At 30.2% G+C, this 15,472-nt stretch overlaps 1 protein-coding gene across 8 annotated transcripts in view; it reads left to right on the top strand.

The window, feature by feature from the left end:
• LOC130441295 (calcium/calmodulin-dependent protein kinase kinase 1) overlaps positions 1–15,472 on the top strand; it is a 539,168-nt gene that overhangs the window by 381,732 nt on the left and 141,964 nt on the right. For all 8 annotated transcript variants that reach the window (XM_056774909.1, XM_056774907.1, XM_056774910.1 and 5 more), the window contains 2 exons: positions 263–444; positions 14,461–14,514. In XM_056774909.1, coding sequence (XP_056630887.1) covers positions 263–444; positions 14,461–14,514 — 236 coding nt within the window. The remainder of the gene's footprint in view (positions 1–262; positions 445–14,460; positions 14,515–15,472) is intronic.

Raw genomic sequence — 15,472 nt, forward strand, 5'->3', positions numbered from 1 at the left:
GTCAAATAGCTTTGAACCTGGTAATTTTAGGTCAACATCGGGAGAATGAAAATGGTTTCACTTATTCTGAAACCACTCTTTGAATTGAATTTATTAATTACTACATTTTTAGTATAGCGTTATGTATAGAACTTCTATGGGCCCATTAATTTTGGAGAACATTAATTCATAGTTATTGTGATTTGATTTCATAAATTCATAACTTTTTTGTTGAGTTTCCTTTTTTTTGAAATTTTGATAAAAATTTTTTTTCTATTTTCAGTTGTAGCAGAAAGTAAGCATTTGTTTTCAAATTGCCAATTGTCTCCACACTGCAGTCCTACGAATAGCCCTAGAAGCAATAGAAAAAGGCAACCGTTAAGAGAATCTAGAAGAGTTAGCATTGAGAAATCGGGCATGTACTTACAGCTGAATCAATACAAGCTCTTGGATAGTATTGGCCAGGTAAGTGACGATTTTGTGGAGACTCATTCGATTATTTAGTGTTTGTTTCCTAGCTTACTTTTTCCGTTCTAATTCTATCATAATTATATAGCGAGATTGTGAACACACAATCGAACAACGAAGCAAAGTGAAAAACAGAATGTAATTGAGTTTAGGTTTAATTATTTTTCCTAACATAGTAGTTCCTAAACTTTCAGTCAAAGAATTGTGACTAACATAGTTTCAACTTTTCCAATGTTAATCGTTAAAATGTTAGATTAATAGATGATTTCTTATATTTTCAATAATCTCTCAATTGTGCATTTAACTGAGTTTGATACGATTTTAAATGTTCTGGTTATAAGTTATGTGTTATTTTATTGTGCCAATACCAATGCAATAGCGGAGAAGCGTTTTAAAGATCATTACTCTTTATTTTTTGTATATATTCCAACACTTTCATCTAATGCACGTGTGCATTCACTTAATTAATTCTTACAGGACTATAGGAAAATTCTTGAAACATTCTCTTATTTTGGGATATTGGGCGTTGAAATAAGAATGTTTGTAATAATTAGGGATATTTGGCAGACAGACGCTGTATTTGGCGTTAACGATTTAGAATCAGATGTAGGTTCATTAACTAGTGCTGTTTTTAATTTCATAATTCATTATTTCATGATATGTAATCTGCACAAAATAATAAGTCAGAAAATAACTAAAATTCACAATTAATCTCTTCAGAATAGCTTCGAGTTTATAAATAAGCAAAGCAATTGGATCCTTAATTTATTCATTATATAATCGTAACTAATAGTGCGCTAGCAATCGGAGATAATCGATTATTATTTATTACTCGTAAATCGACGTAATCCTTGAAAACCCATTTTTGCTACGCTTTCGTAATTTTTCGAAATTACGTCTCATTACACGTAAAATAATCGATTATTTTCAAAGCTGTTGTGATAATACAACTGACTATATAATTATTGACAATGATAATAAATCATTCATTTTCTAACTTTTTACTTAGTCTTTTTTATATGGTTTTCGTGATAATTTGTTTCAAATATAACTCATTACTGTAAACTTATTTTTATAGAAAATAAACCTAAATTCTAGACAAATTAGTACGGAAAAAATAGATCATTTATTTTCAATTAATATTGAACATTAATTCATTCTGAACAATTTTTTCAAACGATGTTTATTATTCATTGATCAGCTTTAGGTATGGCTTGAGAGATTCATTTGAAGAATGATCAATAATTTGAATAATTACCTGTAAGTTGACTTTATGTGATTGGGAAGGAGCATTGCATTTTTTTGCTTTTTTGATATCAATCCCAATATTTTGTCCGTCTGGACGTGTCCATTTACTGAGTTGGTTGATACATATTGGACAATGTTTTCGATTTTGAGGTGCTGTTTTGCTATAGTATACTTGTCTTGAAATTCATTGTTTGTTGTTATCCATTTAGAAACAACGGTCAGATTTTCTCTTGAGTTTTGAATAATTTGGGGTTGTATTCCCGTACATTCATAATAAGTATGTACTTCGAAAAATTCTACAAGGTTGCTTCGTTACCACACCATGAAAGCCCGATGCAGATGTTTGCTAGAATGATTTATTAAGCCATCCGATGAGTTTTCATCATAGTTTTCCACTATATTGCAGATTTTCTTCTCTCTGGAAGCGCATGTAGCTTTTTTCTTTTGGTCATACTTGTGTTACTTGTATCCTCACAAACAACGTCTTCAAATGGTTCTACTTTTCGATTAAAATCTTGAAAATACTTTTCCTGATGAAGCTTCGCGAAATACTTTCAAATGATTTCCACTACTCTCTTCTTGTAATATACACTAGAAAAAAATTTAGATATAGAAGAAATCAATTTCTGGAATAATCTTCTGGGACTGGGACCTGCCATTGTAACTTGTGATGTATCGCATTCTTAGTTTGAAGGTAATATCTTTATTGGTGAGGATATTCTTGAATTCGAAAAAATAATTGCGGGTCAATTCAGTCTCTGACCTCTCTATTATTCACCCAGTCTCCGTCTAACCAACTTCTGAGGTACGCGAAAGTAGCGTATTACCCCACCATCTTCCAAGAGTTCTACATGTGAACTTCACTTTACATCTGCTGGTCTTATTGCGGTTTTTCTTCAATCCGCACCTTTTACCAGCACCGTTTAGTCGGTCGATAATTTGCTGTAAATTCTTAAAAGTGTCTTATAATGAGTCGTCTGCGTATCTAATAATGCTTATAAACACCCGACCCCGTTTACTTTCACTCCTCTATCATGATTTTCAAAGCCTCAGATTAGAGGTTAAATAGAAGTGGAGATGGGCTGCATACTTGTCTGACTCTTCTGCTAATTGCTATGTCATCTGTTAATTTATCTATTATCCCGTAAGCAGTTTGATGCCAGTACAAATTTTGATTACATCTATAATCTGTATTTGTACTCAAAATACTCAATTTTACCTGCAAATTATAGTGCTTATTATAATTAATTATTATGTCTGGAAGTAAATGTTTCAATTAAATATAATATTAGTAACAGAAACAGCATCCATTTTTCAAGAATAAAAATGTTTAAGTACGTTAAAATTCAAATCATAATTGTGTAGAGAGATTGCGAACACACAGTCAAACAAGGAAGTGAAATGAACAAAAGAATGTAATTAAGTTTAGTTTTAATTATTTTTCCTAACATAGTAGTTCCTAAACTTTCAGTCAAAGAATTGTGACTAACATAGTCACAACGTTTCAAATGTTAATCGTTGAAGTGTTAGATGGATGATTTCTCATCTTTTCAATAATATCTTAATTGCGCATCTCACTGAGTTTGATACGATTTTAAATGTTCTGGTTATGAGTGACTTACGAGGATGGAGCATTGGATGGAGACTATTTGTAATAATTGGGAATATTTGGCTCAATATTTTTCATAAGTAATGTTCGCAGCTCAACATTTTTTTTGTAAAAGACCTACTAGGCACTAACCTATGAACACTGTGTTTGGCGTTAACGATTTAGAATCAAATGTACGTTGATTACCATGTGCTGTTTTTCACTTCATTGAATTGTAATCTTTTCGTCCCGTATTTTGATCGTTATTGTCGAACTTTTCTTGGAAACAGCGCAATAAACAAAAGATTGCTCCATTTTTATGTCAATAATATAAATTTTTTTTGCGTATTTTCATCAAAATTTAAAACAATTTGGGGAATTTATTTTTATTTTGAGCGATTTGTTATTTTTGGAATTAGTTATGTGGGCCTTTCTAAAATTTTCAAAAATTACTTCTTCATAAAGATTTAATTCTCTATTCAACTGTTAAAAAACCTTTTTCCTGAAGTGTTGATCAGAAATTTTTCATATTATTTCCGCTGTACCTTCCTTATTTTCTCTTGCTTCTGAACGATCCATTTTAAACTCTGAATGTTTCAGTATATCTACTCCTTTTTATATTCGAATTTGCAAAACACAGTTTATGATTTCGATATTCATAAAACCACATAAACTGTTTCGAAATGTACGTGTTTGACTTTGTTTATTCCACTACTATAACTAACTGATCAAACCACTTCATAATGAAAACGAACGAAACTTAGGTATGTTTGACTGTTATTTTTAACGAACAATGTAACAAAATGATTATACTACGTTGTCAAGAGTGTATTTACTTAACAATACACAATAACTACACAAAATTCAGGAATTTCATTGGTTTATTTAAACCTGAGTTGAATAATTACACAAAAAGTGTCGCTGCCTTTCGGACTAATTGGAACTCCAACGAAATTACCACAACTTAACAAGTCTTTCAGATATCAACAAGTAGAATACAGGCACCCTTATAATCCTTAATTGTTCATCTGAAGGTACTTTATCACGTTTTATGCGTAAGTGAACAACAATAGATATTAAATGTCATAGATACAGGGTATTTTTTCAATATCCCTGTTATAATATACAGGGGTGAAATTAGCAGCTCTCACTTTACTTCATATCAAAAGTTGTATGAAATAAAACTATAACTTCAAATCCTTGTTTCATTTAAAAAATATATTTTATTCTTAAATTCTTTTTTGCAAAATCAATAGATGCAGAAGAAAAAATAAACAACATAATTTATAATTTTTTCAATGAATGAAGAAGAAAACAGTAAATATGTAAAATGGAATACGATACATAATAAATATTGGAAATTGTCACCTCTAGCCAAAATAAATGATCATAGCCTATGTTTCATTGATTGTTATATACGTTCAAAGACTATTCAGTGTATTTCGTATGGTGTCACTAGTTAATAGTGAATACGATTCTTCGAATCGTTAATACCAACCGTGGGAGCCGTGTAGACTAATGATTTAAGGTAACTCTTTTAACATAAATCACAAGAATTTAACTCTGGGAGCCAATGCTGGGGCCCTCCTCGACCAATCCAACGGTTGGTATATGTTGCATTTAAATGTTGCCTGGATGTACTGTAGCGTCTCGAGTATTAATCTCTAGGTAAAACAGCTTGAAACCTTGCCATACCATACACAAAATGAATGTCGGCCATTTCAGCGTTTGTACACTTGTCAGAACACACAGGAAAACGCAAAAATAACAACCTACAAACTTACAAGTATACTTCGATTGGTAACTATGAAAAACTGTGTTGGATATTAGCCTACTACAATTTAGATAAACATTAGGTAAACACAGTAAATGAATTGTCGAAGTGACAGCAGCGTAATATTCTAAAAGTTTGTAACTAAAAACCAGCTAGAGAAGGTTATTTCCAGCGTTTGTTATGAATCATATTATATTTCACATCTTCACTGTTTTCCACTTAATTATTAAAGTATTATCAATTTGTTATTTTTTCTCCGTAGCTATTGATTTTGAGAAAAAAATGTTTGTAAATAAAATAAGGGTTTCAAGTTATAATTTCATTCCATTAAACTTCATCTTGAAACAAAGTTTTGATATGATACAAAGTAAGAGTTTGCGAATTTCACCACTGTATAATGTTACAGGAATATTGAAAAAATACGCGTAGTTTGACGAATGAATTTAGAAACCTTGCATATATGACATTTATTCTCTACTGTTGTTAACTTACTTACACTTACTCTAAAACATGATAAAGTACTTTCAGATAAATAATTAAGGATTATAAGGGTACCTGTATATATTCATATAGTCCTTGTGAGTGCACGAAAATTACAGAATTTCAAGTTTCCAGCATTACAAAATTTTAGACAAAAAAAATGAAAAATTCGTTTTAGTGACCACTTTTTAAGGGTGATATTTTGGAAAGGAGAGGGCTGAGGCTGAGGCTTAAATTCATAGGAGCGTGAATTTAGAAACACACTGTATTCATACTTGGAGTGAATGAAGTAATTAGGTGTTAAGAAATAATTTATCATTAAATTGGAACTTTAAAATTAAGGCTATGAATAGGCTCAAGGACGTGTTGTGACAGAAGCGACTCAAGTATTTCGTTGAATTAAAAAATTCATTTGTCTAGTGCCAATTACGTCGGAATATTGAAATACATGCGAAATTTTTTTCTCTAATAACGCCTACTGATAACAAGAGGCGGTTACTAAATTCAGCATCCTAGAAGTATCAACTTCTTAGATCGTAAATTTCATATTCGAATTTATTGTTCGTAGAATGATTCATTTCACAAAGCTGTGTCTCTCATTTCTGTAATCCAGTACCCCGATTTACCACAAATTGTTAATGTGATAGTAAATTTCCATAACAGATAAAATCAATTTATTAAGTTGGTCTTAAAACACTGATCTTAAACCAGAGCACTATTTCTATAAAATTTTCACATTACGTTTATATATTTGAAATAAACTGTATATATGAATTATTGAACACACTGTTTACACTACCACTACACTCAAAATTACATTGTCTGACACACGTTTCGATAATCAAGCTATCGTCTTCATAGACTCAAGGTAAATTGTTTACCTTCACTTAACAGTTTACCTTGAGTGTCTGAAGACGATAACTTGGTTATCGAAACGCGCATCAGGTAGTGCAATTGTGAGCGTTGGTGTAGTGGTAGTGTAAACAGTGAATAACACATTTATTTACATTTATAAATTTGTTAAACTAAATACTTGTATGAGTTAGAATTAAATACCGAGTGTATGTTATGATTTAAAATTATTTTGCTTATATTATGTATTATAATACTTATATATCAATCATATATAAACAATCAATGTATTGAAAGAAATTATGACAAAAACCAGATATCATTGCAAATATGTTTTCATAATCAATTAGTTGATTAATTGGAATACTAATTATAATGGGTACCGAGAATACGTATATTATTTTTTTATATAAATACGTAGAGTATTGGTAAACAAAATAATTTTTTCATGCACCAAAGGGTTATAATTTCTTAAGGTGAGCCTCCACCAACGGGTGGGTAATTTATTTTGTTTCTGTATTGATTCCAAAATGTATAAACAGGAAGCAACCAATATATAAATCTTCCGTGTATATCAGAGCAACAACAGAAGCAAACATATTTAAGTTGTTGTCCTGTGAAATTTCTAGTAAAATGAACAAATTCCAATAAAAAAACTCCTATGAGAATATACTGCGTTAGCAGTAGGAGCAATTATATTACGCAAACAAAAAGCAGGAAAGTAAGCGTATATTTTATGTACGTCCAAGCCTTCAGGAGAGCAATCAAAATGGTTGATCGTAACTCCCAGGCACCCTTTGGTGAGATAGTCAAGTTATATTTGATTCAATATTACCTTCGTATAATCGTTTAATCATTTAATCCTTTATCAGTACTATGGCGTACCTTGTATTTGTCAGATGAGAAACTTTGTTTTATTACGAAGCAAGCTTCAGCTCTCAATTTTACGTCACTACTAATCTTTTTATTTATAAAAAATTGATCATCAAATTTTTTACTTCCGCTTCATAGGCTCGAGTAATTTCACACAACTCAATTTATGCATCATAGTTTGGATTTCCGCATTTGTATTTTTGATTTCATGTACTTCAAATTTCAGTTCATTTCATTACATATTATCAATAAACAATTGGTCCACTATAATATCCCCATACATATTTAGCAATTCATAAATTCAGCTGTCAAATACTAAAATAGTTTCTTCAAATCGCACAGTTACCCCAACACGGAACGTAAATTGAGTTTAAATTTTGAAACCGTTTGTGACGTTCACAACACACTATTCACACTACCACTACACCAACGCTCACAATTACACTGTCTGTTTCGATAAATAAGTTATCGTCTACAGAGACTGATGGTGATATAAAATCTATACACTTAACTTACCTATATTATCACGGAACATGCCCTAAGAAGGAATGCAAACTTAGTTGTTATTCAGTGGAAACAACATGGCGGATTTTCGATCCCAGTGACCTCGATGGTAGGTGGTAGAACTAATCTATTTTCGCGGTTCTTTTGAATTTACAACAAAGAAAATCGACTGCAGTCTATGTTATTCATCTCCATCCAGTTCATATTTCGCACTTTCCCGATTTCATTCCGATAAAAAAAAACTATTTAGAACTGAGATACCAATTTACAAAATGATTATGACATGATGATGATGACACGTAGACATGATTATATAATATAAGAACTAACAAAATACTGATTTTTGTAACAAAAAAATTAAAAAGTGTGATATATAAATAATAAAAATATGAAAATTTTAAAAAACAAGTATAAATATTTTCTATGTGAACATAAATCAATAATTGTAAAATGAATCGGTCTTCTATAATGAACAAATTTTGATCCCACATTATTCTCTTCGTCCTTCATTTTCATCAAATATTGCTTCCCTCGTTGGGAGTAGACTGCTTCTGGAGTACAGTGCTATACACAGAAAAATTTCATAATGCACAGTGATCAAGTTCATTTATTTTATTCACTTGGAACTTCAAATGTTCCATAATAGTACTATTAATACCAGTTTCAAAAAGTATTCTTGGCAAAATTCCTCTTAGGGTTGTAAATGAAGGCAACTAAAAATAATTTGATAAATTTCTATACAAACTAGGACTGGAGACTGGAGACTAAAGATTGGATAAAGTTTTTTCATCCTGTATAGTCCATCGTTCTGTCTACAAATATGTCTTAAATGTGAGTAAATGAATTCTTTCGTTACATTATTTGAATTTTCTTCTATACACTCAAATTTTCCAATTTCACACAGCTTCTTCAATGTCTTTAACTGCTCTTTGTTATTCTCTAGACTGTTCAATTTTGTTATTTTGGCTAATGTATTCCGATTAACTTGATACATAACCATTTCTTTACGTGTTAAATTGTTGTTGCTCAAAAAACCCGATTTTTTTGTCAAAAGTATTAATTTCTTCTGTCACAATGGAATCTGAAAATTCACTTAAAAACTCCAATAGCTCTTCTATAGGTAAATTGCCAGATGTTGTTATGAAAACTCGAACTATCAATTTGATGCCCCCCAAAATTATATCGGTGTCCATTATACTTCCATTTACAGTATATGAATGTTCTTGGTTTACTATACTGTCATGAACTTTGGAGTAACTGTTATTTTCATTTTCGGAAGTAGAAAATGAAGCCAGATGGGAGGTAGGAATAGATGGAATAGCTTCATGCTTCAAATGTTTCCTATTGCAATTTGAAAAATAACTTTACAGAAAATGATTTTCACTCAAGCGATAATTTGGCGTTCAGCATTGAATTTTACAAAACTTTTCCCATTTAAAACACACATCAGAAAAGTGGGAATTCAAAAATTGATGACGAATGACATATTGACATTGAGAGTAATGACATATTTTTATTACACTAACGTAACGATTGGCAGGTGGCAGAACTAAATTTGTGTTGCCGAGATTTACATACAAGTTGACCTTCTTTTTGGTATGTTTTGTGTATATTATACGAATAAAGTTTCCCCCGAGACAAAGAATTCCAGCGGAAAAATCCTATTGGCGTGAATCTTTACATTTATCCCTTAACTATTGAACTATAGAACTATTTTGGTTCTCTGTCACTATTTAAAATGTTCTCACATTTAAAAATTTCAATAAGCTCATGATTGGATACATTTTTTAACAATTTCACATTATTTATATTTAGTTCATGATTATGATTGGCAGCGTGATCGCCAATAATCGATTTTTCGGTCCGTCCATATTTTAAATGAGCTATATGCTTAGCTAGAGTTGTTTCTCCAATTTTCGGATTTTTGATAGCTTCTGTTAGGTCGCATAACTGATTTCAACAACCAGTTCATAATTTGGTTTTCAGGCTCCATGCTCCTCCGACCGTTCTTCAGCAGTTTTAATAAGCAATTCGTGCCTTATGGCAATCTGCTTGCAGTTGTTGTTTCCATTCTGTCTCTGATCGAAGGTCACCATCAGATATTAAATATCTGAGTCAAGGGCTAGTTCAACCACGTTCATTCTGAGGGCTTTCACCATTACCATACCCCAAGCTACCATGCTTGGTTCGATTCCTTGTCTTACCAGTTTCTGAATGGATGGAATACTTCGGGATGCTGGAGGAATCACATTTAATATTTATAAATGCATATAGCTCGCATTAGGATATAAAAATGTCGAAATAGGAGAGGAAGTTTATCTACAAGATATGAAAGGGATTGGGAGGGAAACACTCAGTAAAGAAGCATCGGCAACGGGCATCAATTAATGGCCATCATCCGTGCCAATTCTCAATATACTGAACATATCAAACATGTGTCAGTGTAATTGTGAGTATTGGTGTAGTGGTAGTTCAAACAGTGTGTTCAGTATGAATATCACCAACGGTTTCAAAAATTCCAACTTAACACTTAACATATTTATCCTGTTAGCTAAATGAGTCTACTTTGAATTTATTCGCTTAAAAATTAGCTCACGTTGTTTATCATCCTCTTCATATTTTCAAATCCAGATATGCCACCTTATATGTTTTGCAGATATTAACATTATAAATATGAAATTTAGTACATAGATATTTCACAGCCTCAATCAACTATTTTTAATGCTGTTAGGACGCCACTTCATTATTTGTGTAAGTAGATGTGCTTTCTTCATCCACGTTGACTTTAGTATTGTGTCTTTTGATGTTTACTCGCAAAGTTAAAATGTAAAATTGAACATCATTCATTACAACTTGTCCTTATCTAACGTATAAAAATTCAACGTCATTTAAAATCAAACCAATCAAAAATTAATAAAAATTCCTATAGTAACCAGAATCAATATTTCAATTAATCAATATTTCTATCAAAGTCCATTTGAATATTGAATTTTAAAACCTATGAATTCAAAATTTTTACAATTAATCCAATTCAAAACCACCGAAAATCTTATTTAATTATTTTAAGTAAAAATTTTACTATTTTTATACATTCATACATATTTCTTATAATGTATTTGACCATAATTTCAGTCCCTATGAATATATAAGTATTCGAAAGCTTGGAAAATATATAAAACTTAATCCACTTTGGTGTTTCATTGCCACGTTCCCAATACGAAACTTCTACGATATTATACCAGGTAGATTGAAATAAACTAATTAATCAATTTATGGTAAATTTGGATGAAATTTTTTATATCTTGTCTATCATTCACAAAACACTTATCTTGTTTTATGTATATCATTTCTTTGATTAATAATTTTTGGTAGTCCGTGTCTTGAGCTAAGATTTTCGTTTTTTAAAAATCAAATTCATGATGCTAATTTTTTTCGTGTTTGTGTAGAGCAGTCAATGCATTTTTGGTATATCTGTGTATCTGTGATCATTTATTTTGTTCTCCAAGTATGGTGTAGTCATTCCTATATGATTTTTAGGACAATTCAGACATGATATGGAATATATATTTGATTTTTTAGTGTCTTTAGTTTTGTTTTTTAGTGTAGTGAATAGAGATGATAATGTGTTGTGTGATCTATGACTTATATTGATGTTATGTTTCGAAAAAATGTATTTCAATTTTTCTGATAGTTGGTTTGTATAGGAGATTGCTATATAATATGTAACTTTTTCTTTACTTGAATTTATTTGTCTAGTTGGATTTATATTGTTCTTATTGTGTAATTTATATGTGCGTTGTCGGATGATTCTATCAATTTGATTTTCTGGATATTGATTATTCTTCAAAGTATTTTTGAGTTTTTTTATTACTTCGTGGTGATATTCTGGAGAAGTTAATTTTAATCCTGTATCTGTTAATACTATAACGACGCTGTTTTTTTGTGTTTTAGGATCGAGTTGGAGTTATAATTAAGATATCTTCAAGACCATGTTTCTTCTGTATAACATTTAGTTTTTATTTTATTATTGATTTTAATAAGTGTCATGTCTAACAAATTAATTTCGTTTTTTCGAATTTCTAAAGTGAATTGATTACTTGGGTTTAATATATTAAAGTGATCAAGAAATGTATTGCATTTGTAACTAGGAATTACCGCTAAACAGTAGTCAACGTATCTTTTGAAAAACACCACATCAATATCCGTATCATCCAGTATCTTCTCTTCTACATATTCCATAACAATTAGCGCTAGACTTGATGATCTTCAAAGTCATAAAAGACATAATACGTTTTCCAAATATTTCACTAAATTAAAATCTATAACACCAAAAAACAAACGAAGTAATGTTATATATTAATTGCCTTGTACTTGTAATTGTGACGCTGTCTACATAGAGCAGACCTCTCAACATTTAGAAAATAGACTAAAAGGTCATCAATACGATAAAAAAAATAAAACTGCATTAACGAACCATGAAATATCAAAAACACATAAATTCAATTATGAAGAATCAAAAAATCTATTATACGAAATAGAGGATTTTTAGAAATGGTTCACATTCATAAGAACGAAAAAGCTATAAATGATAAAAAAAGACCTAAATAATGTAAGTAAAATTTATAGCTCTATTTTTTATCAATCTTTAAAAAATTATTTAAAAAAAACTATTTTTAAACAGAAGAGACCTAAAATCAACAACATTTAATTGATTAATATATCAAAAGGTCTAAGAAATAAAAAATTCGAGAAATTTATATAAATCATAAAATGGACCTAAATAACTTAAGTAAAATGTATAGCTCTACTTTGAAAATTCTAATAAAATTACAATAATTTGATTGATTAATGCTGCTACATAATTGAGATGTAAGGACTGAAAAAAAATTAATTTTTCTTATTATATATACGACGATATATTGAAAAATTCTCAGCCTACTATAGAACCAAACAAAATTTCAATGTCAAAATATTTTGTTACTCAACATATTCTTCTCTTAATTAGACACATTTATTACAGCGAACCTGCAACGTCTTTAAAACTTTTATAGAAATGTTTTTTCTTGCTTGGCAAACCAGACCTCCACAGCTTTTATTATCTCCTCGTTGGAAGAAAATTTACGTCCTTTTAAACTTTTTTTCAGTTGAAGAAAGAGATAATAGTCGGTCGGAGCTACATCTTGTGAATAAGGGGGGTATTCTAGTAATTCAAACCCTAAATCACGAATTTTTTGTATGGCAACATGAGATTTGTATGCAGAGGCGTTGTCCTGCAAAAACAAAACACCTTTGGATAGCTTTCCGTGTCTTTTCTCTTTAATTTTTCCCGTAGAGTGGTCAATAATGTCGAATAGTAATCTCCAGTTATTGTTCTACCCTCATTCAAAAAATCAATCATGATTACTCCATGGCAATCCCAAAAAACTGAAGCAAGAACTTTTCCAACAGATTTTTGGACACGAAACTTCTTAGGTCTTGGAAAACCAGAGTTTCGCCATTCCATCGATTGTTGCTTTGTTTCTGGATCGTAGAAATGTACCTAAATCTCATCCATTGTAACAATTCAAACATTTGGGGATTCATTTTGCAGCAATTTTTCTCATGTCCAAATTGACTTGAACTATATGATGTACGCCCAATTGGACTGTCTGATAAAATCATGAAATGCATCGATATATTCGGGGATTGACACAGAAACTGGCCTTCCTGATCGTTCATCATCATCATCATCATCATCTTTAATGGAAAACTTACCTCTTTTGGAGCTTGCAGTCGAATTTTTCACGGTCGCATACGAAGGACATTGATTACCAAGGATAAATTTTACTTAAATTATTTCGATCTTTTTTATCATTTATAACTTTTTCGTTCTTATGGATATGAACCATTTGTAAAAATTCCCTTTTTCGTGTATTAAATTCCGTTTCAAGAATTTTTGAATCTTTATAAATGAATTTATGTTTTTTTGATTGGGAAAGTCCCAACAATTATCGAATTATTTTAATAAATATGACATTAGTATAAGTCATAAAGGACATATTATATATTATATATTATCCAAATATTTCACTAAATTTTAAACTAAAACACCAACAAACTAAAGAATTCATATCAAGTGCCTTCAATCAAGTTACTAATTGTAACGCTGTCTACATAGGGAAAACATCTCAGTATTTAGATAATAGACTAAGAGGTCATCAATACGTTAAAAAAATAGAACTATATTAACAAACCATGAAATATCAAAAAAAACATAAATTAATATAAAGATTCAAAAATTCTTGAAACGGAATGTAATATACGAAAAAGGGAATTTTTAGAAATGGTTCACATTCATAAGAACGAAAAAGCTATGAATGATAAAAAAGATCTAAATAATTTAAGTGAAATTTATAGCTCTAATACAATTCTAATAAAACTACAAATAATTTAATTGATTACCTAATTAAGGAAAATAAATTTTTCTTATTAGAACAAAGTTCCAAGTTGATTTTATCTTTATTCTGATATTCATGATGAAGGTGATCTACAGATCAATATAAATAAGCAAATTGTCACTATTTATTTATTTATATATTTAAACATTATAGTTATTCACGGAATTGAATATTAAAAGATCTAAGCAGTGAACATTTCAAAAAGAAATATTTCCATATTTGCAATACGATTTCATTTTTATTTCCTTTGTTTCTAGGGATCTTATGGGATAGTTAAGTTGGCGTATAATGAAGAAGACGATACGCATTATGTGAGTATGAAACACTGATTTATTTACATCATAATAAACTAGGGCGACTGAGGTGAGATCCTTTTAGAATATAACTAAAGAGACCAACCTGCATAGTAAACTAATGAACGTACGTGGACGTCGAGAAGACGTAGTCAACAGACAATTCACATAAATCCTAAAGAATTTTGGAAAATTTTTTAAAACTTTCCTCTATATCTTCTTTGAGCATTTTTTTGTGAAAAATTTTAAATGGTAAAAAAATTTGTATAGTGATACTTTCGAAGAAAGTGAGACAACAATTATAAAACATACACATTTTATTTATTAAAAATCTTTGAATTACAGTTTTGTCAATTGAAATATACAGTGTGTTCCGGGACATGATGCAAAAAATTCGGGAGCGAGTAGATGACATGAAAATAATGCTGAGCGAAATCAGAACTTATTTGAGTATATGTTTTAAATCATACATTTGAACACTATGATTTTTTATTAGATGATTACGTAGGTCCATGTAGTGTTTGACGAAATAAATAATTTTACACTACTATCTGAAGGCCAGTGGCGTCTCAAGCTCAATGCTTAACAATTTGTAACTTTTACAGGGAAAACCTGAACAATCTAAAGATATGTATAATTTTTAGGTCGTTGTACATTCCAAGGAAACATTCTAAAGGAAATTATCATGAATTATAATTATTTATTGAAAATACTTGGAGAACTAATGAATGAACAAATTAAAATTTGTACTACATACTATCGAAGATCATAACACTAGCATTAGCAAAAACTTGAAATAAATAATGATAATAAAATAAGTTAATAATTAGCACATCGTAGTTTCAACATGGTAGAATTGTCCTTAGTGAATATGCCAACATGCATTTGAACACCTATACAACATATATACACAACTATAGGAACACCAGCTGTAGAGCAAAATTCATTAGATGGAGTTGATACTGATCCCACAACT

This window comes from Diorhabda sublineata, chromosome 3, assembly GCF_026230105.1.
Source record: "Diorhabda sublineata isolate icDioSubl1.1 chromosome 3, icDioSubl1.1, whole genome shotgun sequence".
Lineage (NCBI taxonomy): Eukaryota > Metazoa > Arthropoda > Insecta > Coleoptera > Chrysomelidae > Diorhabda > Diorhabda sublineata.